The sequence below is a fragment of the Seriola aureovittata genome, chromosome 10 (genome assembly GCF_021018895.1).
Source record: "Seriola aureovittata isolate HTS-2021-v1 ecotype China chromosome 10, ASM2101889v1, whole genome shotgun sequence".
NCBI classification, from domain to species: Eukaryota; Metazoa; Chordata; class Actinopteri; order Carangiformes; family Carangidae; genus Seriola; species Seriola aureovittata.
Genome location: NC_079373.1, coordinates 22,169,176 through 22,196,038, shown reverse-complemented (window position 1 = coordinate 22,196,038; position 26,863 = coordinate 22,169,176). Strand labels below are relative to the sequence as shown.

The 26,863-nt window shown below is 41.1% G+C and overlaps 2 protein-coding genes across 3 annotated transcripts in view; both read left to right on the top strand.

Moving 5' to 3' along the window:
* Positions 1 to 21,303, top strand: part of nup93 (nucleoporin 93) — a 28,868-nt gene extending 7,565 nt beyond the window's left edge. For both annotated transcript variants that reach the window (XM_056388127.1, XM_056388126.1), the window contains exons 4-22: positions 6,763 to 6,825; positions 8,388 to 8,516; positions 9,192 to 9,266; positions 10,236 to 10,328; positions 10,477 to 10,616; positions 10,761 to 10,893; positions 11,730 to 11,887; positions 11,993 to 12,158; positions 12,428 to 12,521; positions 14,662 to 14,853; positions 14,948 to 15,074; positions 15,283 to 15,355; positions 16,224 to 16,268; positions 17,156 to 17,272; positions 17,410 to 17,528; positions 17,622 to 17,739; positions 17,968 to 18,051; positions 18,154 to 18,282; positions 18,491 to 21,303. In XM_056388127.1, coding sequence (XP_056244102.1) covers positions 6,763 to 6,825; positions 8,388 to 8,516; positions 9,192 to 9,266; positions 10,236 to 10,328; positions 10,477 to 10,616; positions 10,761 to 10,893; positions 11,730 to 11,887; positions 11,993 to 12,158; positions 12,428 to 12,521; positions 14,662 to 14,853; positions 14,948 to 15,074; positions 15,283 to 15,355; positions 16,224 to 16,268; positions 17,156 to 17,272; positions 17,410 to 17,528; positions 17,622 to 17,739; positions 17,968 to 18,051; positions 18,154 to 18,282; positions 18,491 to 18,601 — 2,166 coding nt within the window. In that variant the 3' untranslated portion in view covers positions 18,602 to 21,303. The remainder of the gene's footprint in view (positions 1 to 6,762; positions 6,826 to 8,387; positions 8,517 to 9,191; positions 9,267 to 10,235; positions 10,329 to 10,476; positions 10,617 to 10,760; positions 10,894 to 11,729; positions 11,888 to 11,992; positions 12,159 to 12,427; positions 12,522 to 14,661; positions 14,854 to 14,947; positions 15,075 to 15,282; positions 15,356 to 16,223; positions 16,269 to 17,155; positions 17,273 to 17,409; positions 17,529 to 17,621; positions 17,740 to 17,967; positions 18,052 to 18,153; positions 18,283 to 18,490) is intronic.
* Positions 21,304 to 23,311: 2,008 nt separating this feature from the next.
* zpd (zona pellucida glycoprotein d) lies at positions 23,312 to 26,825 on the top strand. Its single transcript, XM_056387607.1, is given in 11 exon segments — positions 23,312 to 23,468; positions 23,641 to 23,692; positions 23,776 to 23,883; positions 24,178 to 24,386; positions 24,583 to 24,740; positions 25,593 to 25,707; positions 25,829 to 25,956; positions 26,049 to 26,232; positions 26,434 to 26,539; positions 26,658 to 26,738; positions 26,741 to 26,825. Coding segments are annotated over 11 exon segments (1,230 nt in total). The 5' UTR covers positions 23,312 to 23,447; the 3' UTR covers positions 26,809 to 26,825.
* The last annotated feature ends 38 nt before the right edge of the window (positions 26,826 to 26,863 follow it).

Below are 26,863 nucleotides of genomic sequence, written 5' to 3'. Positions count from 1 at the left end.
AGAGCATCTGCTGGGATAGACGAACAGTACTGACATTGCTTCACAAGATATGTGTGTGTTGTGTGCTGTGTTTGCATGCCTGTATCTGTGTCAGCCCCGATCGATTGCTGGCATATACAGTGTATCTCCATGTGCTTATGAATGTGTGTGTGTGTGTGTGTGTGTGTGTGTGTGTGTGTGTGTGTGTGTGTGTGTGTGTGTGTGTGTGTGTGTGTGTGTGTGTGTGTGTGTGTGTGTGTGTGTGTGTGTAGCGTAGATTTGGCTGCACGTGGGGCATGCATTTTCATCCTTGTCTGTGCTGGCCTGCACATATGAAAGCAGCTTTCTGGCATGTGTGAATGAGTATATGCCGTGTGATCAAGACTACAAGTGTGTATTAACATGCTTGCTTTGTGTGTGCTGTGATAGTCAGCCAGCACATAGGAATGCCCCCCAACCCCCGCCCACCCCACCCCCCACCCGCATGTGCCTCCCAAACCCTTCATTAACTAAACATGACCCTTAAGAGCATGATTAGCCTCATTTCAAGACAGGATGTCGGAAGCCATCAACCGAGGGGGAAAAAATCCATTACTATAATTGCATTGAGCTGGGGGAGGGAAGAAAGGAAGGATGCATAGATGGATAAAAAAGGAAGAAAATGAGTGGGACTGAGGGAGGGAGGAGGCGGAGGGCCATCAGAGATGCTGGGATGAAGTGAAGGAGGGAGAGAGAGAGAGAGCGAGAGAGGGTGGAGGATGAGGGCTGAGGGAGTGGGGGGGTGTCAGCTGATGGTAGGAACTGATATTCTATATGAATCCATAGTTCCTTCTCATGGATCCCCCCTGTGTCTAAGCACTCAGTTGGTACAGCCCTCCGACAATAAAACCACCTCCAGTGAGCCTTGATGTGGCACTTCCACTTGGTTCTCCGGCTCACGCGCAAGAGTCATTGGCCTGCTTTCGAACGGGGAAAGGCTGCAAGCGGACCGCCATGCCGGCTCGACAAGGCACAGGGAACACGCCCCAGCATGGCGGCCACTGCTACTCCCCTGGCACAGCGACACAGAGGGATGGACAGGCAGAGGGGCGATGCAGGTGTCCTGGGCTGTCAAAGCACAGATACCTGGGCAGACAAAGAAACGAAAAACTATTTTTAAAATTTTTTTTTTTTTTTTTTTTACTCTTTCTTGTCTCATCCTCTCTTCTCATCTGTCTGTCTGTCTGCCAGGCAGGCAGGCGCTCAGCATGAGTGAGTATTGCCCATACACATGAATACGCACACACATACACTCACTCACAGACAGGCATGTGCTTTGTCTGTCAGACTTTTTTTTTGTCACCTGTCTGTCCTTCTAAACCTCTAATCTGGTTATGCTACGTTGTGTATGGCTGGCAACCATGGCGATGATGATGATAATGATAATGATGACGATTGTATAAATTGATTGTAAATGATTTCAATCAAACATCACTATTTCAAATATATATATATTCACGTGTGAAAATATGCCACAGTATTTTACGTACATATTTTTGCTACACAGGAAGCAAAGGAGTGAAGGGTGGGGTTTCTCTCTGACACACACACACACACACACACACACACACACACACACACACACACACACACACACACACACACACACACACACACACTCGGCCAGTGGACAGCTCATTGTGTCATGGCAAATAAGGACAGAAAGCCTCCCACCATTACTTTCATGATGACTGGCACAGAAAAAACAAGGTTTATTACCCTTATTTCCTCTTTAACTGCTCGTTGACTGTGTCCTTATGTAGCCTTTAGATTCCTCATGACCCTGTATCTCTAAAACACACCGTATCTCTTAGAGTGTGATAAGCATAAAGCCATATCGAATGAGTGATAAATCAGACTCCCTGAAGGAGGGCCTGTGTGTGCTGGCACAGAGGATGAGCACATGCGTACAGGTTAACGTGTGTGTGTGTGTGTGTGGAAACACACATGCACACATTCACTAAATGTATAAATTTAAAGGAGTACTTATGTTATTATCAAAGAAATGGTCATGTATGTTCTTTGGCTTACAGTAGGGTGTATTTTTAGATATTAGATATATAGATAGATATTTAATTTTTAATATCTGCACATTATGACAGAAATTAAATATGACAGAGACAAATATTGAAACTTCCCTCAGTTGTATTTTTCAATTGATGGCAGATTAGTCCTCAGTTTTACCTTCCTACCCACTTCGATATCTAATATCTGTATTAAACAGCAATGGAGTATTTCCTGAATTTTCACCAGTTATTAAATTATTTTTTGTGGCTGTGTTCCTGTTCCTGTAGAAGCTTCTGGGCTGTCTGGCCAGCAGGCTGTGGGTGTTCACAGTGGGTTGCAGATCTCTGAGGATACATAAGACAGGGGTGGGGCAACAGAAAATGTACATCTTTAGATACACCTATTGCCCAATACTGAATTGATCATAGAAAGTGATATGCACGCATTAGTGTTCTGCCAAAACGTCTTCTTTTTTCGGTCTGAACGTTTCACCGCGGCCCTTTCCTCTACTTTGTGATTATTTTTAACAAGGAGGAATTGAAGCGTCGACACTGTTTAGTCAGTGGGAAAAATGTTGGGCACAGACTGAATGAGATGCCAAATCTTGTATATTGTGTTAATCAAAATTACACCGCAGCTTTTAAATCTTTTCAAAATTTTGTAAGACTGGTAAGCTTCTCCACTGAAACATGATCCTTAAGGGGGTGGGGGGACAATATCCAAAGTTAGTGACAATCAAAAAAAAAAAGGAAAAAAAAAGCACAACATTTGACATGTGCTTCTTTTTTAAGTACAAGCTAATATTTAATGAGAGTTCTTTGTTTGTCGCTGTTAATTTTATTAACCGTAATATCATCCAAACACTTTGAGGCAGAAAGACGTGACGAGGGAAGAGCATTTGTATCTCAGACAAAATGGGAATTTTGGCCACTGCTGTTGGCTAAGTTGTCAGTTTACATTTGGCACAAAAAATGTTGTATAGGCAAAGTCACTGGCAGCGCAAGTGCGGCTGGCAACCACGGCAAAATGACAGCGATGCCTCCTGTTGTACCCCAGTTAAAACAAAAATGCTGAGCCGACTGCCGAGCAGAGTCATCCAGTGTTACTCAATGTGCCGCCATTGCTTTAGAGCCGTTTGGAAAGTGCAGCCCCCCCCCCCCCCCCCCCCGTCTGTTTCTGGAAAAGATGTCCGTCTCATTTCCCCTCCTCCAATTTACTGGAATAACAGAGTCATCACCATGATTAAAAAAAACTGTCTAACTGTGTTCTCTTGTATTGTAGTAGATACATACCACAAGCTCTTGTTACAACTATTCTATTCTGTTCTATTCTATTTTATTCACTTCTATTCTATTCTATTCTATTCCCTTTTCCAGTGCAGCTCTCCAGTGAGCGCTGACCTGAGCTCTTCTCTGGTTAGAGTGGTTAAATATAAACCTATTGTCAGCCTCTCCTGGGGAAACAAGTGAGACAGAGAAAGACGGGGGTGGGAGGGGTCCAGGGGTATGAGGAATGGACTAAAGGGTTAAACGGGCAAGTTGGAGGAGGCAGAAACTTATTGTCCTCCTTAATAGGTTCAAATGGACTAATACAATTTAGCATTTCACCAAGACAGTAAGTTGGACTGTTTTAGCCAAATTCCAGGTAATGTTAGTTTTGCAACTGTAAAACCGAAAGCTTTCACTAACACTGTCGTGCTGTCAGCAGATTACCAAGATACTAATATCATGCAAGAACCCCCTGTAACATTGTCCCACCACATTAAAAATACATATTTGACTGAATCACTGTCCTCCTACATTGGCTCAGACACTGATTCGGTTTTCAAGATAAGGCATAAGGAAACTTGAGTGTCTGACCTGTTTGTGACCTGAATGTGCAGGTTTTTTTTATTTTTTTTTTTTTAATTTTAAGGCACATTACTAACCCACTTAGATCTAGAAATCTGCTGTCACTACGACTGAGCAAGACACACAGTCGTTCACGTCTTTCTGTCTGTGAAGGACCTTGAAGAAAAATGCATGACGTGAAACAAACTGCTTTTGCTTCTGGCTCGAAATGCACATAAGTGCAGTGCGACATGAAAAAAAAGCCACCAGTTATTTTCCATGTAAATCCACACACCTGCAGTAACCATGCTGCAACAGCATGCATCAGTGTCCTATTTTTACGCAGCAGAATATCAGACTTGGTCAGACTTCCTTTTTTTTTTTTTTTTGTGCGCGACACATCCACCACTGTGGACTTTGACCACTGCTCTTGTCAGGTGATAGCACCTCTTCTTCTGTGGTTTTGTAGATGTCATAATAGACATGGTCAAACTCATTGTTATAGATAGACAGAAGATTACCTGGTTGGATCTGTATAATCCACAAACAGTGTTAAAAAGACATTGTTTAACAAGCTGTATCAAATGTAGCTGGTTCGTTTGTCTCTTCAGGTGAGGAATCAAATGAAATAAAACACAAAAGACATCAATCCAAATTTACTTTACAAGCTATACGTTATAATTAACATTCTGTTTAGTCCTTGTCATCAGTCCTGCTGCTGCAGCAGCAAGGTAGGTTGAACTAAGCACGTCATGTCCTGCAAAACCAAACAATGTTAAGATGGTTTTTCCCTGGAAAGCACCAGGGTTTTTAGCTCATCATATGTAAAAGCTTCTGATTATTTTATCAATTTCAGTTTCAGTTGTAGATCCAGTTCAAGAGTAGCTTTTAATTGCATTTTGATATAGCACAATTCATGAAGGGCAGATTAATTGACCCAGCCAGATCATAGAGTGTCCTTACACTTTTCCAGCTTTCATAAGGTTTCATTTTCAATGCTGTAATTATCGGCCACTCTATTATATTTTGGTATTGGCTTTTCTGCTTCCAGTTTGCCCTGATTTGTCAGGATAAAAGGATGAAAGTGAAGGAGAAGGAGAGGAATGCAATGACAGACAGAGGTGAAGGCTGAGAGCTTGGAAAGAAAGGAAGGGGTGGAAATGGGACTCAAGTGGGCAGAGCAATGAGCAGGTGGGTGAATAGAGGTGCGAGTGAGAGGTGATGAGAAATGAGAGGAGAGATACAAGGAGGAGGGGTGCCAAGAGCACCCACATCCCTGTAGAGAAGAATAATCTCTAGCTGGCTTTGACAAATGCTATGTCTCTTACCAGGTGATTATTCTACAAGCTAAAATGATCCTACATGCTCAAGATGGAAAGACACATGGTGCCAGAAATGTCACCAATAAATTTATATGCCATTATCTGGTAAAGGGAACGATTTTCCGCCAATTTAAGAGGCTATTATGTCAGAAGCAGAAGCACATCTTTCTTGCATAGTAAGGAGTGGCACTACTTAACATCATAGGAAGAAATGTTCACACAGCAGTTCCTAGATGGTTCAACAACGCTGACAAATATCAAATCTATAAAATCCAGATTAGGCTAAATGTCATAAATCTTAAGTCCTTAAGTCTTATAGGGAGTGAAATGTCCTTGTAATAAGTAAAGGAAAACCACATCAAAAGTCCAATTTAATTCATTGTTTTCTTTGATTGAACTAATTAATTTGTTTCCCTTTTTGTATATTTTCTGCAGCCACAAAAGTGCTCCCATTAATACTGTATGTAGGCGTGTTAATAGTGCGACATTGTCAGGATTTTATTTTTGATACCTGACTGAATGATTAATTGAAAAAAGATTAGATTTATAGATAATGAAAATAGTTATTTAGCCAGTGTATAACATTTTAGTAAAACATTAAACGTGCTGATCTTATTGTTCTTATACATGATTCTAAGTGATTGTTGATGTTACTCAATATGAATCTTGCTTATGATGCAAGATAATCTATATTTTATTGTCATTTATTGATTTTTTTTTTTTTAAATGGTCCTTTTTCCTCAAAGCATTAAAACATTTTCATGTTTGACCAAACCAGTTTAGACAAGGTCATGCCACTGAGGTCTATTATGCAGTTAAATGACCTCAGTGCACTTTTTCATTCAGTTTTGTCTCCATCTGGCATTATACCAAATCTAGTAACAAAGATAAAACCAAAAACATTTCCATTTCATCAGTTTCATGATCGTAAAGGATTCGTATTGATGTTTCTGCATGTAGAGGAGAGACAATTCGATCATGTTCCCTCCTGTATACTCCAGTTCTTACATAAGTACCACTTACTCACTTGACAGCACAGATCTTGTGTATAAGATAAGTAGTTTTATTATCAGTTGAACAAGATGTGAATAATTACCATGTTCATACAACAAGGCCAGAACAGTGCGGAGTATGTATGCAGCGGCAGCCATCTTGAGTTGACATCAAAATGGAGGCTATGATGACTGCTGTCTCATAGTAAAGTGGTATGTGTGAAAAGCATCGACACTGCTCTGGCCTGTCTATACATCTGGATAAAAATGGCGACCATATGTTTGACTAATCCTGACAGTGCATGAGACTGCACATGTCTGAGAAGGGCAAAGAAAATAGGATGGAAAATTGAGACGCTGCTTCTGTCTCCCGTAGAGCAAATGATGGTGCGCCTGCTAAATCTGTCCCTCTAGAACTTGCTGCAGTTTATCGCTGTTTCATTTTGTCCTCACCAGTTGAACTAATATCTCCTGCTTTCTCTCTCTCTCTGTTCCTGTCTCTTCTCCCTCTTTGTTTGTCACTGTGTTACTCTGTATCAACCCCTCTCTCTCTCTGTCTGTCTCTCTGTCTGTCTGCCTCTGCCTCGTCCACAGGGCTTCTTGAAGAATGAGAGGGACAACGCCCTCCTGTCAGCCATTGAGGAGTCTCGCCGCAGGGTCAGTATTTTGTCTCATGACGAAAAAGAGATACAGATGGATTACAGAATCTAAATCCTGCGGTGTAGGGACACGGCTCAAATACAGAGAGGCCTGCGAAGCCCACATATTAATATTATTCCCATTATTTTTCATTCTTTACCGTGATAATGTTTGAATTTTAGAGGACAAGATACAGTAATTAGACTCTAGTCACATACAGTGTTGTGTGACTCACATTCAGATTAGCATTGTAGTACGCATGAACATTAGCACATCACAATATAGGAACACTTAAAAACCAAATTTGTAGTAATTTCTGCGTGCTGTGATCTCAAAGTCCTTCTGGTGTGAACCTTTAGGGAATAGTTTTGAAATGGCTTCCCTGATGTGCAGAGCTAATAGGCCCTGTGTTTAATTAGCTGCTGTTCCCATTATCTCTCTCCGCTCCCTGAGAGAGGAAAAAGGACTTGTGTGCATGAGTGGAAAAACCAAATGCACTGAAGATTTAAAAGAAAGTGGATGTTAAATGTTCCTACAGATTTCTCTCCGACTGCTGTAGCGTTTACATCAAAGAAAAATAACCAATTTAGTCCAAGTTGTCCAGTGTCACAGCAACCATATGAAATGAGTATGATCTCATTTAAATTTAAAGCCTTTTTATCACTGTCAGTCGTAAATGTTTAAGGCCGATGCCACTATAACATCGTATAATGATATATCAGCCAATACATGACATGTATGTACTGACCAGGACATTTTACTGTTGAAAGATAAACTTATCGGTGCTCTCTGGTGGACAAACTATGTATGTAGTGAAAACACTTTCTAAATCACCTCTAAATTTTATATCTTTTTTGGATGTTAAATATCTTTTGACCTATTCTAGCTTTTTCATCTCAGAAATATTTAAAGCTTTGACATCCAGGCAGTGACCAAGTTAACCCAGTAAATGGTGGCTCTAGTCTAGATCTCTGTCTCCCTGAGCTGGAGATTCAATTATCTCACGTTCCCATTATCTCACTTAGAGTCTCTGTGGAGAGTTAAAATAGGCTGCAGTGTGTCCTGGTGGAGTAGTGCAATCTTCACTGAGGTCTGCTGCTAAATCTAGTGTGTGTGTGTGTGTGTGTGTGTGTGTGTGTGTGCGCGTGTGTGTGTGTGTGTGTGTGTGTGTGCGTGTGTGTGTGTGTGTGTCATAGGTAGGCCCAATTAACATCAATAGGTCACACAATGTTTCACTTGTTAGTATTTATTCACTGTAGAACTTGAGCAAATTAAAATCACCACAAAAATTTAGGCACATCATAAGACACTGGAAAATAGGTGCATTAATTCATCACATGATATTTAGCATGTGAGGCAAGGTATTATGTTATACATAATATATGTTATACATATATGGACAAGAGTTTGTTTATGGCAACACACCACTAAACTGTCTTTTTCTGTCATTTACATACCTGCTGCCTCAAAATGACTGTTGTCATTTGCAAACACACAAAATGTAGGGATGCCCTTGAACTTGCGCGCTGTAATGCACTGAGTGTGATCGGGGACCTGTTTCTCACCCTCATCTGTTTCAGACGTTCCTGTTGGCTGAGGAGTATCATCGTGAGTCCATGCTGGTCCAGTGGGAGCAGGTGAAGCAGAGAGTCCTGCACACGTTACTCGGAGCAGGAGAAGACGCACTGGACTTCAGTCAAGATGTGGAGGTATACAGGACACATGACGCAGAGCTGCTTTAGGAGGAAGAACCTCAGTTACAGGGGACAAAACCAAAGGAGTCTGCTAAACACCTCAGAGGACAAGAGCTAGTTTAGATTTTGTAGAATACTTGCTGCAGGGATTTTTGGAGGCTAAACCCCCTGCTCAAGGCAACATAGCTTCTGTTGTTGGGAAGATACTTCATCAATAAGTTAGCTAATTTGAGGTTCTAGAATTTACTGCCTCTTGGACGCAGCCCTGCACAAACCCCGCCTCTGTTTAACAAGATATGCCATGAAAAATGAATATGTTTTCTAAGAGAAAATGGCAGGTCCACCACTGTCGCTCTTTAATAATGAAGCGGGCAGAAGAAATGTTCTCCCTGAGTAAAGTAAAAGTCTTCCGTCCTGTGTATCATCCTGTGGGAACATATGACAGCATGCGTTGGACAACAGGCAGGGAGACACTGTTGTCCGTCTGTCTGAGCTGGAAAGATTTTGTAAATGCAGAATATGCAGCATGAAGAAAAGAAGATTAATATTTCATTTCAATTAGAGGCTAATTGATAATGTCACATTAGACACAACTGACAGTGTCACTGATGTTTTCTAATTGTATTTAACTTGCCACTTGCTTGTGTGCAGTGTGTCTGTTAAGTCATCTGTGGCATCTGTCTGTTATAGCCCAGCTTTGTGAGTGAAGTGACAGCTCCAGGAAGGAGTGCGTTGGACAGCGTGGAGGTGGCCTATGGACGACAGGTGAGTCACCTTCGGTCTAATCATTTTGAAGTTCATCAAAACACCAAGGCAGGGACAGGAAATATCAGCAAACATTATTAAATTTAGTGTGGACAGTATTTATATTTGATGGAGAATACTAGAATACCACTGGGGGGCGTCAACGTCAGAAATATCCACTGATTTATTGGTCAGTTCCTGTTACAAACTGTTACAAAAATCAGCGTTTTTTAAATTATTTTGTTCAAAATAATCATCGGTTCCAAAATTTGTAAATTAAGGGAAGAAACTGCCATAGTTAATATAGTAAAAGAGATGATATATCTGGTCGTGACAGCTTCCTGTTCATCTCTGAAATTAATTTGCTGCACAACACTCAGATGTTTTCAAAATAAAATCCACTTGAATTGTATTTAAAGTGAATTAAACACAGATGTTTCGTACTGTTTGTAATGCCTAGTTTGATTGTTGAGTTAAAATGGGGTCACAGCAAGCCAGGAAATAGCAGATCAAACATATTGATTGATTGGGTGTTAGAGGGGCAATTTTCTCTCTCACTCACTGTGTCTCTAGGTCTCTCCACCATTGCTCCCTCCTCATCGTCCTGTCTGACCTTCTCTTTTCGCTCTCAGTGTTTGTCTCTGATCTTCTATATGACGCAGTACTTTAAATGTTTTTTCCTCTGACCATGTGTCGACACATCGCATGCGGAGTCATTTGCCTGGTTTTCGTTATCCTCTTTGATGACCTTTTAAACATTTTGATCCTTTTCTTCTTGTTCTTTGTTGTGAACCATTTCACTCGATGGTCGTAGCATTTGCTTTTACTCGTGAGCCCGATGATGGAGTTGTGGGCAGATTTCAAAATTTTCTTTCACATTAGCTTGCAAATGTGGAAACAAACTCTGAAAATTTTGGGAGCTACTGTAATCAACAACCTTTTTTATTTTTTCTCTTTCTCCTCTTTTATCACCGCCCATGCCTCCCTCAGATCTACATTTTCAATGAGAAGATAGTAAATGGTCACATTCAGCCTAATCTGGGAGACTTGTGTGCTTCTGTAGCAGAGAGCCTGGATGACAAGGTAAGAACATTGACTGTCACATCAACATAAGATTAACTATCATTTTCAGATGAAGCAATTTTGCGTTCTGCAGAAAATATAGGTTACTGTCACTCCATGTGTCTTCTCTGTGCGCGTACCTGTGCCCTTCCCGCTCTCCTCATCTCAGAACGTATCAGACATGTGGCTGATGGTGAAGCAGATGACGGATGTGCTGCTGGTTCCAGCTAAAGACACGCTCAAGAGTCGCACTTCAGTTGAAATGCAAATGGCCTTTGTACATCAGGCGCTCAACTTCCTTGAGAACAGGTAACAGTGCTCGGGTTTTTCTTTGTTTTCATCGAGTCTAAAGTCCAGTAGTTGGTGGATATAAAGTAGTCTAAAATTAAGCTAAACTCCAGCATGGCGATGAACTCGATATATGTGTGTGTGTGTGTGTCTCTTCCCTCACAGTTACAAAAACTACACCATGGTGACAGTATTTGGGAACCTCCATCAGGCCCAATTAGGAGGGGTGCCAGGAACGTACCAACTAGTCCGCAGTTTCCTCAACATTAAACTACCAGGACCCCTGCCAGGCATGCAGGTAGCACACACACACACATGCACACACACACACACACTTTTGAATGCTTTTGGGTAAATAAAAGCATCACCTGCACCACACAGACTGCTACTTGCTAAAGCTGAAATGTGACCAAATTTGCCAGCTGTCAAGCTCTTTGGTAAACCTGCCAGTTGTAACCCACTAAGACTGAATTTGAGAATATATAACTGCCAAATATCAAAATCCTAATCTGGAATAAATAATATCCTGGCTGGCTGATATATATGACCATGACTTGATTCATTTATCAGAAAAATATCTAAGATGAAACATTTTCTTCAAGCATTCATCTACAAAAACAGCGTAGTTTGTTAAGTCAGCCACTGCTTTCATAGTGTAGTTACCAACAGCGCCCAGAACACATTCAGCCTACACTGGTTTATTTTTGATTGATGAGAAGTGGCAGTGTTTTGACCATAGGGTCATGTGGTTTACCAAAGTATAGTTGCTTGCATTTCCAAAGGCAACAGTAAGAATTACAGGGTGCTCACCGTTATGAAGTAGTAAACTACAGGTGAATGCAAAGTGCTCTAGAAGTTATACTGGTGAACTGTAGACAATTTAGAAGCCTCAGGGCTTCATTCGCAAACACTTGCAACGAGCCAAGGACAGAGTTAATATGTCTTCCTATTACAGTAAAGGCCTGAAGTAAGCCCAGAGGCTTCCCTTTGTCCATAGTTGCTTCCTGCTGAACCCCTGTGGAGGCCAGTTACTGCACAAATGATGTAACTAACATGATAATCCTGGTCATGCCCTGTTTGCAACTAAAAGTGACATTTATGCTGAGAAACTAAGAATGTATGTGCATGCAACAGGATGGGGAGATAGAGGGCCACCCAGTGTGGGCTGTGATCTACTACTGTCTGCGTTGTGGAGACCTGAATGCAGCCATGCAGGTGGTGAACAGAGTGCAACATCAGCTGGGAGACTTCAAGACCTGGTTCCAGGAGTACATGAACAGCCCCGACAGACGGTGAAAACAGTTTTTATGTTGTGATGTCTATATAGGTCAAGGAATTTCAAATTGTATTTAAATCTCTTCCTTCTCCTCCCATCTTATTTCGTCTCCTGTCTTCAGCCTTTCCCCAACTTCAGAGAACAAGCTTCGTCTCCACTACCGCAGAGTGCTGAGGAACAGCGCTGACCCCTACAAGAGAGCCGTCTACTGCCTGATTGGAAAATGTGACATCAGTGATAACCATGGAGAGGTGGCAGACAAGACTGAAGACTACCTCTGGCTAAAGGTACAGTATACTAAAACCTTAAAAACATAGTTTGTTCCAAAGCATCACTGCTGGCTGCTTAGTGTAGGTCATCTAGATAGATAGTTAAATAGATACTTTATTCACCCCCTTGGGGAAATTCAAATGTCCAGCAGCTTGCACATATATGCAGTTTAGTTTAGTTTAGTTTAGATTAAACCCACTGTCGCACTTCTTTTTTTTGTTTTTAGTAAAGCAAGCCTTCTTTGAGCCAAAGTTTACATAGTGTGTACCGTGTTTTGTCCTTGCAGTTGAACCAGGTGTGTTTTGATGATGACGGCAGCAGCTCTCCTCAGGACAGACTGACCCTGCCACAGCTACAGAAACAGCTGCTGGAGGACTACGGTATGTAACTGCTTCCATCTCGTTTCCCTACTGTAAATTCTCACTTGAGAAATTTACTCAACAGAGAAACACAGGAGTCTCCTGGATAATTTAACAGCACTTAAGCAAACGGCTATGAATATTTCAGCTTTGTTTCTGAAAAAACATCTTATTTTTTCTTCAGTTTGGTTTGTAGGACAGCTCTAAATACTACAGAACCCATGAGCCTCAGCAGCTGTTGCTATGGACAACAAGCCAGCCAGAGTGACTCAGAGCTGTAGCAAATTCAGAGCGCTTTGGCATAGTACACAGGAACAAAAGTTCATGAGTTTGAGGAAAACAGAGCGGGAATTTGTTTGTGAACTGATTTTAAAGTGTGAAATGTAGAAATAGCTTCACAGTTGCTCATCTTTTCTTCTTATGATTCAGCTGGGTGCTACGGCTGCCAGTCACCTGCTGCCTCCCACTTTGTCTCTCTGTAGGCCTTCTGAAATACCTTCAGTGAAGTAGAAGGAAACAGCTGTAGGTGAAACTCATGTGGGACTGAGATTGGATAAAAAAAAAAATTAATCATAAGAATTCAGTTTGCTTGAAACAAACTAGGACGGACAATGTGTCATCTGACCACACCTCTCTCTGAGAGCTCAGTGTCCTTGATGTTCCAACACAATGAATATTACAAGACAGGACAAGGGGCACACTTTTGAAAAGTCCCTCCTTGAAGGTATTCATGGTGCTGCACACAAGGAAGGTGATGGAAGTAGTTGTGTGAGAGGCTGAGTGATCATTACGTTTCGAAAACTTAAAAATTTCTTGTACCTAATGTCACGAATGCAAATACAGAGTAAACATGTCGTTCTCGCAACATCTCCTAACAGCCATTTGAATGACAGAAAACTCAAGTGAAGCATGAGCTTGTCAGACTTTGACCTTGATTTTGCACCTCACTTCATTTCAAAATAAAGCTACCCACTTAAACCACTCCGAACACATACAAAAGGAGAGCATGAGGGCATTAGGCCTTCTCTCCCACAGATTCAGAAAGCACAGTTTTCTCCCGTGGGTGCTGTCTTCTCCACAGGCCGATCCTGCTCCGTTCAGATAAGACAGCACTCCTCTCTCTCCGTAGCCCTCACCCTCTCCCAAGTCCCCTCTCCCAATTCCCTTTGCTCAGTGGGAAATACAGCCTGAAGCCTCATTCTGTTTTCTCCCTGCTGCGCAGCTCCCTCAGTTGTCTGGCACTATGTCCCTCGCTGTCCTCCATCTTGCTTCACAGCAGGATGTAAAGCCCAAAGCCTCTCTTTATTTCTCTTACATACTGCCAATGCTCCGCAGCCTCGTCTGTTCTCCGCCTCTCTGTACCTCATTTGCTGCATCTCGGTCTTTTCCTTTTATTCTTTATCCCTATTTTTCCTCACACCTGCACCACTGATTTCCCTCCTTCCTCCCACTGATTTTCGTCCTCTTTCACATGTTGTCCCCCTCGCATGCGCATTTGTTCTTTCTCATTTCTAGTTTGTGCACTCTGCTGCAACACCCCCTCACTCCCTCACTCTTATCTCTCCTCCTTCGTCCTTTTTCCTCTCTTCAGTGCTCTCTCCCTCTCTCTCTTCTTCTCTCATACGCTCTCGTTTTTTGAACTAAAGTGCTGTAAGTCTGAGATAAGGCTATAAAATGGCTGACATGGTCCACCCTGTTCTGCTACCCAAAGTTTCAGCCAGCGAGAGGATTAAGAATTTATAATTAAAAAGTAAACTTGATGACTAAGTACCTGCACTAGACAAAATGTTTTCAAAATAATTCTTACATGTTAGTTGCAGTAGAAACTATCAAAATTTGACATGTTATGTCTTGACAAAGTTAAACTGGTGCCATTAGGTGGCGGTTACACTTCAGTGCTTTGTGACACTAATCTTAGGTGCTCACCTTGAAACTGTAGTAATTGTATAGAGCAACAACAACAAGCTTAACAAAGGCAAGTCAAATCAATTTTATTTATATATCCCTATTTCACAAATCAAAAAATGCACTTAATACCGTTTTGAGTCTGGGCAGACATGGACGTGAACTGCATGTTTAAGTAATACAGAAATACTTTATTTTATTTTTTATTAAAGGGTTTCCCGCGACATTTCTTTCTGTCACTTCTTTTGTCCAACAGGGGAGTCCCATTTCTCCGCAAGCCAGCAGCCCTTCCTGTATTTCCAGGTGTTGTTCCTGACGGCTCAGTTCGAGGCGGCGGTGGCTTTCTTGTTTCGTGTCGAGAGACTGCGGAGTCACGCCGTGCACATGGCGTTGGTCCTGTACGAGCTACGGCTGCTGCTTAAGTCGTCCGGCCAAAGCGCTCAGTTGTGTGAGTGTAATCACCTGCATTTTGGAAGGTAGTGAAGACACTTGAGGAAAACAATTTGATTAAACACAATTGTGTTCACCTGTTCTGTGTGTAGTGAGTCAGGAGCCTGGGGATCCTCCCATGGTGCGCCGCCTCAACTTTATCCGCCTGCTCATGCTTTACACTCGCAAGTTTGAGTCCACTGATCCACGGGAAGCCCTGCAGTACTTCTACTTCTTACGGTAAATAATCCCACACTCTCACTCTCACAAGCACTTCCTGCTTGGTGATTCTTTTATTTTATTTTTCACCCCATATTATACAGATAGTTGGTGAAGGGAGAGGCAATAATATGATAAACATTATCAGCCAGATTCAGTTATTGCTTCTATTAAATGATAATTACTTTAATTCCTGCTTGTAATTCACACTGTATGTGTCTTTCCGCAGCAATGAGAAGGACAGCCAGGGAGAAAACATGTTCATGCGCTGCGTCAGTGAGCTTGTTATCGAGAGTCGAGAGGTGAGTGACCCACGTTTACACCAACGCCCTCTGGAGAAGATGCCTATACAGTCTTTTAACCCCTGTGAGCACAGTTAACACAGCTTCAGCTAATACCAAGTGCCCACTAGATGACAGTTGCACCCCAGCAAAGAGCTATTATAGAGCGTTGGTTCTTTTAAGAGGGTCACAGTATTTCCATGTAATTGCTCTACTGTGTTTCTGGACTCATCCGATACATCGGACATGTGCAGTTATTACATCATCATCATTTCATCAACATCAGGATGTAGATTACATCAATTAATCACAGGTGTCATGTGGTGAAACAACATTAAGTGGGCTGTGGCTTAAAACAAAACTAGATGGTGAATGAGACTTTATGTAAAACCACAACTGAAAGAATTTCATTTATATCTATTTGCAAACAAATCGAGTAAAATTACCAATTTTGAACGGACATAGAAATGTGGCCAAAATACTGCTACACTTTATACACCTACTGGTAATGAATGTATTGACACTGTTTTTGTACTAGCTGGACTTAGACCATCATTAAACATAGGTTGAGCAAGATGTTTTGTTCTTTATCTTTGTAAATATAAGTGGACAAAATGTAGGTTTGGAAAAACCTTTCAGTTTTAATGCAATACAGTAAAATGTCACCACAGACGTCACTCTCCAAAATGACCACAGAGTTGAACCTAAACCTCTTTTTTTTTTCAAAAGTAACTGACTTATTAAATGATAAATAAATAACAACGATGTATAAATTTCAGGGCTTGGTTTGCATTTTATTCTACTGGTGTACCTACAGTATTTCCCGGTTGTCGCAGTGTAAACTTTACATGTTTCTGATATAGTTGTTTTGACTTTGTCTCTTTTACAGTTTGACATGCTGCTGGGAAGATTAGAGAAGGACGGCAGCAGGAAGGTAGGCAGGTTATGCCTTTGGTCGCTCTAAGTCCTCCTCCCATCTCTCCTGTGGTTATTGTGTTTCTATCGCTTGCATTTACCTCTCACCTGCTCTTTAGTCATGTATTTCTCTCCCTCTATTGTTGCTTCACATTTCTCCTCCGTCACTCCCATCTTCACTCTATTTGACGGCTTCAGTCAGTCAGACGTGGTCAGAAATCTTCCCTTTTGTTCAACATGCCTCCCACATGTTTCGACATTTCCCCATTTAGCAGTGCTCTGTTACACCGTCATGGATCAAAAAGCTCTTCACAAAGCCTAATTGTCGCCTCTGCTTCCAAAGTTTTTGACATTTCTCACAGTGTTTGCTGAACTCTGTAAGATGTGATATTTCCCCCCCCTCATATTCAAATCGCTGCATGTTTCATCCCACCCACATGACAGGCACACCGTGCGTCTTGTGAATACTCTTCAGTCGAGGGTTGTTCTACAGTGCGTCAACTACAGAACTCATGGGATGTTAAATTGTGACTGCAGTGTTGGTTTATGATGCTGTATATACATAGACTTTTAAAGGAGGATGGTATTTCACAGTATATGACTGTAAGACTGTTACATACAAGATGCCGAATGGCAGTTTGTTGAGCTACGCTGGGTGGCTGCTGAAGTGTTAGTCAGCTTGTCACATGCACTTGTTATAATCAAAACACTTTCTTCACCATGAACCAGCTCACAGGCATTTAATTCTGACTAAGGCTAACAGGTCCCCATTTTAGACTGTTAAAATTTCTCTTCTTTGTTCAAATCAAACCAGTCCACTGATCCTCTGCTCTAGCATCAGAAGTAGAACAGTATTCTCTGTAGTATTCTCAGGCTCACTCTGATCTCCCTTCCTCCTCTCTTTAGCCTGGAGTCATAGATAAGTTTGCCGGGGACACCAGAGCTATCATCAGTAAAGTGGCTCTAGAGGCAGAGAACAAGGGCTTGTTTGAGGAGGCAGTCAGACTCTTCGAGCTGGCCAAGGTGAGCAGATCCTTTTCTTGGTGACCTTTGCATCCACATGCTGCGCCACAATATTTGCGAAGAACTGCTGTTGAATCCATTCACTGTTTACTTTCACCTCCCCGGTCCTTTTTCTCTTTTTGTTTGTGTCTGTGTAGAACCCGGATAAGGTGCTGGAGTTGATGAACAGACTGTTGAGTCCGGTCATTGCCCAGGTCAGCGCTCCTCAGTCCAACAAGGAGAGGCTAAAAAACACTGCAGTGGCCATTGCTGAGAGGTAACAACACATGCACCGTGGACTAGTCTGAATCAAGTCAAGAGCATCCTGTAAATGCATAAACCTTGAATGGTTTTTCTCTTGCCGCTGCAGGAATCGTTCTCAAGGCATAGCAGGAGAGAAGTCAGTCGATAGTACTTTCTACCTGCTCTTAGACCTGATGACATTCTTTGATGAGTACCACGCAGGTCACGTCGACAGAGCCTATGACGTGAGTACAGCTGTGACCGTATAGGGACGGGACAGATGTGAAGAACTGGCCCAAAGTCCCTCTGTTCAGTACATTCATCGTCAGTCATTTCACAGTCATCAGGTTGTAATAAAATGTTGTCATACATCTAGTATGTGATACCCTGATTACTATATTGTAGTGACGATACCGTGTTGAATACATATACAGTTCCTTTGTTAATGTTGTCTGTCTCTGTTTCTCTGTCAGGTGATGGAGCGTCTAAAGCTCCTCCCTCTCAGTCAGGACAGTGTAGAGGAGAGAGTGGCTGCTTTCAGGAACTTCAGTGATGAGGTGGGATCGGTTTCCGAACGCTCAAAAAGGCACATTCAGACTCTCTCACGACATGCAGCTTCTGTCTTTTTCTCTTTCTCTAAACTTCCTCTGTGTCTCCAGGTGAGGCACAACCTGTCCGAGGTGCTGTTGGCCACCATGAACATCCTGTTCACCCAGTACAAACGCCTGAAGGGGGCGCCAGCGGGCACACCAGGACGACCACAGAGGACCATAGAGGACAGAGACATGGTGAGAGGCCAGAATCTAGTCCATTTGAAGCGCTTTGAATTTCCTTTTATGTGTGAATTGTGCTTTATTAATCAAGAGTCAAACCAAGACTGGACTTTATGTAGATAAATATTTCCAATCAATCTCTGTTGTGATACACATTTAGAAGTACAGAAGTAGTCTGTTCTTCTAGTGGCAGCATGTTAACGTTTCAAATGTCTTTAAACAGCAACTGCGCAGCCAGGCCAGAGCCCTGATCACCTTTGCTGGTATGATTCCCTACAACATGGCCGGGGACACCAACGCAAGACTGGTGCAGATGGAATTACTGATGAACTGAACGTCAACACACACACACACACACACACACACACACTCACTCACTCACACACACACACACACAAACACTCACACTCTCACAAACACTCACACTCTCACACACACGCACACACACTACTGGATACACAATCATACACACACTCATTTGTCTGCCATTTTGTTTTGTATAGGCCACTATATTCATCAGTGTGTTAACAGATACGTCTTTATATCACCCGTTCCTGTCGTCAGTCCTCTGTTTTTGTTCTGTTGTTTTTCCCATTTTGTTGTTTCATATTTGTATCTTTGATGATTTGTAATAAAAAAAGAAGTGTTCTTTCAGTTGCCTTTTTATTTGAAAACACCTTAATTTTTATTTTCATTCAGCCTTTTTCTTTTTTTTTTTAATTCATTTGCCTCATTTTACCTCATGTTTTTACCATAATTGTGGCACACGCAGAGCAGTCAGTCTTTTTAATTGGACACACTATCAGTTCTCAGTTTTATAATGGTTCCAGTACTATTACTTTATCCTGCAGCTATTTAAATTTGTTTTCTCAGTGCTGGTTATTTCAGTGGTGGATTCATTCCACCATTTAAACTCATAAGTCATTTCTGCTGGATGGATGTTTTGCTCTACGTTTACTGTGACTGAAGCCTGTAGGGTAATGAATGTCCTGAGCCTGAGCGTCTTATACAGCACCTCATAACCAGGTGTTAAGTTTTGATAGACATGATCACACCTTCCAGTGTGTTTTCATGGACAAATCGGCTCACGGGTTTGTTATAGAAAGAAACATTGTCCTCCACAGGGTCTGTCTTAGTTTGTGTACTTTTCTCTATCATTTATTTTCATGCATAAATTAATACATTTGTTCTCATGAATAATTGATAACTAAAATGTTCAAACAAACCACAGCTAAAAAGATGCATGAGTACAGCAGCTTTGGACGGAGAAGTCACCATGAATTCATGTTGGATTATTTATTAACAGAATGTGAACAGAATTAAAACACTGTTCATATCGTTTTAGGAGAAGCTGCAGATATTTCTCATCAGACACTAAGAAGAGGCATTTCACTTCACTCTGGTTTAACATAAGAAAGTTATTGTCTATAGTGGATGATCTGGAGTGTTGCAGGCCCGAGCCATGTTGTTGTCCAGAGGCTGTAGTACAGTATCTGACACGTCCCCTCCCCTGGCAGATGGTTGGTTGGCTTGAAGTCGACCACAGGACTGGAGGGATATTTGTGTCTCTGTACCAGAGGGGTGATTTCTGTGGTAACAAATGCAGGAGACATGTTTTAACACTAAATGCAGACCATACCTCTTAGCTATCCATTTTAGGTTTCACAGTATTTTACATGGTGAATAAAAGGAATGAGAGTTCTGCATGTTCCTTAATCAAATTGGCCTATTTTAATAAAACGTACGGCCAGGATTGTCCCGCAGTTTTGATGCTACATGTTGTGAAAGGTTGTGAAAAATGTTCATACCCACTCTTATTTGAAGTTTATTGGACTTTCTTAATATTTGATCTACAAATTTAAACCTTGTTACACTTTGCTTAAACTTCTCAGAAAGAATAACATATTAAATGTGTTTTTTTTTTCTTTTAACCACTAAGTGATTCCTTTTGCAATCAACTTGAACACCCAAGAAAGTATCAAGCAACAGCCTACCAATGTCCTGTTCAACATTTAGCAGGAAAAACTTCTATTGAGGTTTAAAAGACACCGACTACATGTTAATTTTCAGAAACAATCACCCCCTCTGCTAAATTTGTGGCCCACTCTCTCTGTCCTCCAGTCTGGCCTGAGAGAACACAGATGGAGGCTCATTCTGTCTTGGCTGCTCCACATAACTGTACAGAGATGTGAAGTTCATCCACGGCCACAGACAGAGCTGAGCCAATTACTATGGGATCCATGCTGTCGTACCCCAGACCTACCTAGACCCAGCACAGCCCTCTAACACTTACTATTGTGCCAATGTGAAAATCTCCTGGTTTATAAATGACATTGGAGTAGATACCCTCAACTAAAATCTGATGCTGATGAGCGGCTGCAGAGACTCCTGACCAATCACACTGTAGCATAATCTCTATTTACATCCTTCTTGAATGAGCTCGATGTGGTTTTTCTACAACCTGCCGTGTGTGTGTGTGTGTTCGTTCGTTCCAATTCCTCCAACAGCAGAAGATGTTCGTCTCAGGTGTGTGTGCTGCAGCTGGTGTTGTGAATCAGGCCGATGAAAAACACCTCCAATAACCCGGCTATTTCACAACACCAGGGTGGCACTGCACCACTGCCGACAAGACCAAGAATCACTACGTGATGCTGCTAAGAGAGATGATGCTAAGACTGCTGAACAATTACTTCAGTGGCCTGTATACAGATACTGATATTTTGTTCTTACAGTGTGTTTTTCTCTGTGACATGAATGTAGGTTTTGTCAGTTTCAATTGCTGTGCTGACATTATGGCTTTTCCATCTCATCAAAACATCCATTTCTCTCCCCCCAGTTCATAAATTGGACACGTGTATATATACAAATACATATACATATACATATACACACACACACATATATATATATATACACTGAATGAAATGATGACCAGGCACTGACACATTTTCTAAACCCCTCACAGCACTCTGTAAAGCACAAACCTGTAAAATCCTTTTTACCTTTTTGGTCTGTTAATAAATAATATTACCAGTGTTTCCTCTGTGGATTTGTTCTGTTGTTTGTGTCCAAACTTTGAAGTAGAAGTCGCTTAAGCACATTTATTAAAACAAAGAATATTTTTAACAAATTTCAGTTTCAGATACAGTTTATTTTGATTTCACAGAAGAAAAAAAACTGCTGGGATCAGAAGAAATACAACTTAAAGACGAGTCAAATAAAATGTACTAGTTTCATTGGAGCGATCTAACTGTTTAATTAAGATACTTGGTGTCTTGGTGCATGAACTAAAACTAAAACCCTCCTCACCATATGTTTTTGTCATGCATAATGGGATGCCTCCAAACTTTACTGCCATCATTTAAAAAACATTAAGAGCCTTAGGTTTGAAAAAATCTTGTATCCTCTCCCTCAGTTTTCTACCGTGGCTTAAACACAGCTCAGTAACTATTTGGGCATTAAAAAAACCATCATGGTTTCAAGTCATTTGTTTTTAAAGAACTAGTCACAAACATGTTTCACTGACTTTATTTTTCAGTACAACCTGTTTTGTTAACAGACTATGGCAGAAATACTTTGCAAATTCCAGAGAGAATATGGTTTGTGACTTTTCAGTGGTTGAATATCAGCCATGTTTGGCTGAATAATTGTCCCAGTGGACCAGTGTAAACCTGTAGCAGATCTGGTGGCATAAAAACCTTAAAAAAGTGTGAGGTTAAGTGATTTTAAAGCAACATGACATCATCATCACATCATCTATATGCAGTGCAGGAAGCGTTGTCATTCTGTCTAATTCAGAGGGACAGGTTGGAGGATTTGTGGACTACACTGTTCAATAATCCCATCTTCATATATTAATGCTATTCAGTATTGGGCTACAAAAGTTGAGACGCAATTTGAACGATGCTAAACATCGAGGCTAATCAGCTTGGAACCTTTTAATCTCCTTTTTTTATAGGAGTTCAGTCAATTTATTAGAACATTAAACCTTCACCTGTAAGTAGTACAGTTGTTCTAATTGAGTATGGTCAGCCAGATCCTTAAGGCAAAGATGTCCCATCTTAATGTTTGTAGACCATTTGTATTTTTTACCGTCTATCAGAGGAGGAGGAGGAGATCGACTTGAGAGTGGAGAAATCATTATCATTATCTCAGACCGTGAAATGATGACCAGGTGTGATCTGCCACCAGAGATCACACCTTCAATCACGGTGCCTCCCTTATCAACAACTTATTGTGGCTCTGATATGTCCCAACAAAAACAGATGGTCTGTGCCCAAAGAGGAGGGAGGCCTGCCTGATGATCTCTGAAAATATGGACTCCAGCCTCCGGGTGAGATGACTTGGCACTGTAAGAAATACAGTGACACACTTATGGTATTCCCTATAGACATTGTAATTTCCTACCATAGACCCATCATGGCAGAGCCCCCGACCACTTTGATCTGTTGACTCAAAAAACATGATTTCTTTCCCTTTTCTACCCAAATATTTCTCTGTTTAGGTTTATTAAATGTGAGATCTAAAAGAAGTAGTATAAATTGAGCATTGAATGAGTGACATTTATTTTTCTTAATTCCTGGTCGTTATGTTGATTGTAGAGCTATTTCACATGCTGTAAGTGGTGACGGGGTGAACCTGCCAAAGCACTGAACCACTTTGTGCTGACAATAGTGACACCTGGTGGAGATTTAATTTAATTGTACATAGAAGTGGGTAAAGTGTATGTTTTTATGTTGTTATCAAAACTGCATTTATTTTTGTTAATCGATAAAATGTCTGAAAATTTCCAGAATTCAAAAGCTACGTCCTCAAATTAATTATTTCCGGGTTTACAGTTTCCAAAATCTTTGTAGAAATTGGTTGAAATTGTTTTATTTCACCAATGAATATAACTGACAGACCATACAATGATTAATAAAATTTAAAATATATATATATATAAATATAGGATTCATTTTCCCAGTCGTGAATATGGTTACATTTTAAGGCGTTAACGGGCACGAGCACGAGCACGAGCACCTAGCACTGCAAAAAAACAACAGGTGTTCATAATTGGAGAGCAGCAGGTGCTGAAGACGACGACGACAGAGAAAACGTTCAGTTTGACTGAAAATATTGTATTCAAAATTAGAGGAATATAAAAAATAATTAAACTACTATAAAATATTTTTACAGCAATGATCCTAATCGGCTTAAAGGTGGGTGTAAGTTATTAAAGTAGTAGTAAAATTATTGTCCATTCAGAAGAAAAGTAAGCTCAATGTTTGTTTGTGTAGCTCTTTTTTTTTTTTACAAGGTAGGCTACAAATATTAATAAATCATTTAACACTTTACACAGTTAAAGTGGAAATATTTCTTTCTTCAAACCAGCTGAGCATTGTCCTCGTGCTTCTCTTCGGCCTCACGCGACATAGTGTTGACGGTAAGGCTGTCTGTTCGTAGAAACGTATCTGATGTGTTGTAGCTTGACGGATCATTAAGTCACTTTCTTTGCTGTATCTGCAGGAATCTGCAGTGTTGAACATTGCACTGACTCCAAGAGATGTGTTCTGTCCGACGACCAAAGACGCTGCAAATGTGCCATGGGATATTATTCTGACCAGTGTGACAAAAGTAGGTGAAATTTTATTTTATTTTTTACTTAATATTGTTTTCTTTTACTTAACACAAAAGTTAGTTAGGTGTTAGTTTCAGCTCTCCAGCAATTTAGTATTGCACTTTCATGAAGTTGGGAGTGAAGGTTACTCATTGAGTGGTTGTCACTTAAATTGAATTCCTAAATTTCCCTTTAAGGTATTTCTGCGGTTTTTTTGGGGATGTGGCGACTAAGCAGTCCAATTATTAATCTCAAGCATTAAGTTTCTGCAGTAAAATATATTTTATATGCATCACAATTGACTTTTACAGATGCACACATTAAAGTTATGTGTGGCAGAGACTACATAGCAATCAGAGCAGTGGAGGATTTCTTCAAGTATCATAACGTGCCGCTGGAGTCCCTGCACTTGCCCAACAAATCGTGTGGTGCTCAGAGAGAAGTCATTGATGATGTGCCATTCTACATATCCAGGATATCCAAAGACAAATATGTGACTTGTGGAGGCAAGCCGCTGGAGGTACAACTGCAATATTATCTATTTACATCCACAGCAATACATTTCATGTAAAGGTTTACTTTCACTGGTGAGTTCAAGGTTTAGTAGAGAACAGAATATGGAAACCAATGTCACTTAACTTGCACAATAGAAACACAAATATTGGACAAGTAGTCGTAACCAATAGCAACATTTTTGTTTTTTCTTCCCCTCACAGAAAAACCTTACTCACATCTCATACACTCTGAGTCTACTATCAGACCCTCAAGTTAGTGGAAACATCATCAGGGATCCAGTCATTAAGATGGCCTACACATGCGTCTATCCATACATGAGGAGAGTCAGTCTGCCTTTCCCAGTGGTCCCATTTTCCAGGTAAGCAAGTACGAAGCAAAATATAAAAAACACATGTACAAGAGTATTGACACTGATGGCATTTTGTTTTTCGCTGGCGTCGAAACCAGACCGCTCCACTCTCTCTATGTATTTCAGTTGATTTGAGAGGTTGTTCCAACCCAGAACAAGTTCAATACTCATCTTGCTCTCCTTGCATCAGATTGACAGACTGGGGGGGAGAACATTATTTGGCACAGTTGAACTTTAAGGTTAATTCTTGACCTTGGGAAGATCAGATTGAAAAAAAAGTTCTCAAAACAACAGACTGACTTAGATGTTTGTGACATGTTGACACTCATTTATCATGGGGATGGTTTAATGATGATCACATGCTCTAAATCCATAATCTCCAACCTTTTTAACTTCTGTTTATACCTGCTCTAATTGGTTTTTGTTGTGACATTATATACTGAATTTATTTATGTTTCATTTAATTGATTGTTCTTTTATCTTGTATCTTTATTATTTTGTATCTGGTGGACATCATTGTAAATGAAATCTCAATGATTTTTGAGTTTAAACAAATATGAGCAAGTACAAAGTTTAGTCAGCTGAGACTGTACATGGATCTCAAGTGTCTCTTTTTAAATATTAAATCAAAGCTGGACACAGCATCAACTGGGAAGGGGTCAAAGGTCATTTACTAGTAGTCAGTGGATGGCTGGGGAAAGAAGAAGTAGGCCATTCGGGATAGATAAGTTACAACCCCCCATCTCCATGGCAACTGAACATATCAATCACCTAAGAGATGCCACACAATGTTTTTTTGTGTGTGTGTGTGTGTGCGCCATATTACCTGTGTTTCCCTGACTCTCCTCTGCACTCGGACAGTGAGAAGGTGATGCGCGTCGATGAACTGGATGCCACAATACAGATGATGCTATACACAGACCACACTTACACTAAGGCTTTCAGCAGTGCCCCCACCATTGAGCTCAGAGACAAGGTAGGTAAATGCTGATGCTCTGATCAATCAGTGCAACCAAATATTAATCGGCTCTTGGTTAAGCCGTTTGTACTGTGTCAGATGGCTTTAAAAGAAGTTTTAAAAAAACAAATGTGCCCAGGTGTACGTGGAGGTGACAGTGACAGAGCCTGCAGATTTTTTCCTGCTTCGTGTCAATGAGTGTTGGGCCACACCGTCTCCCCAGCCGAACACAACAGAGGGATCAGTTCATACTCTGCTTCTAAACGGGTCCGATCTCCTCTCAATATGGACAGTTCGTCTCAGTTACTATGAATTCCACAAATGCCATCCCTTCTCCTCCTTTCCATCTCTCGATTCAGGTGCGTGAACGACCGAACCGTCTCCTTTCTCAATGCGAGCACGGGACAGTCTGGACATAACGGAGAGAGTTCCACCGTCCGCTACAGCTTCGACATGTTTCGCTTCACAGCAGAGCCGCACAACCTGTATCTTCACTGCACTGTACAGCTGTGTGAGCCAGACGACCACAAGTCCTGCACCCCCGTGAGTGCTCTCATCATACTGTCATACTCTGCAAGTTTAAGATGCCGATATGACACGTGTCATGTTCTTGTCTTAACACTGACAAAAAGAAAAAGTCTCAAAAGAGCAATGAAGGGATGTGTATGACTTTATAGGATTTATTGTGTTGGCTGTATGGCTTCACTTTGCAGTCTCTAATGGCTTGTTTTGGTTTCGTTACAGAACTGTAATTCGATTAGTAAGAGAGAAGCAGTGAGAGCAGACCCAGTCCAGGGCCTCCTGTCATATGGACCCATCAAAATCGAAATACCAGAAAGATCTCTGTCAAGTAAGATCCTCTCACTGTTGTCTGTATGTTTTCACTCCGCAGGCCTCATTAGAAGCCTTGTTATCCCACTGTATTTGATCTGAATGTGTCTATTATCTCCATTCAACATTTGTTTCAGGCATACTGATGACGGTGGTGCTGCCTGTGGCATGTGTCTGGACTGTGGGCTTCTTCCTCATCATCCTCATCACTGTGGCAAAGGCAGGCAGCAGGAGGCTCGCACAAATGGAGGACTGACAACAATGCTGCTGCGTTTGCAGTTTGAATAAAACTTTAAAAAAACGTCCATGTATTCTTATATTCCTGTCCTGATATATGATTGTC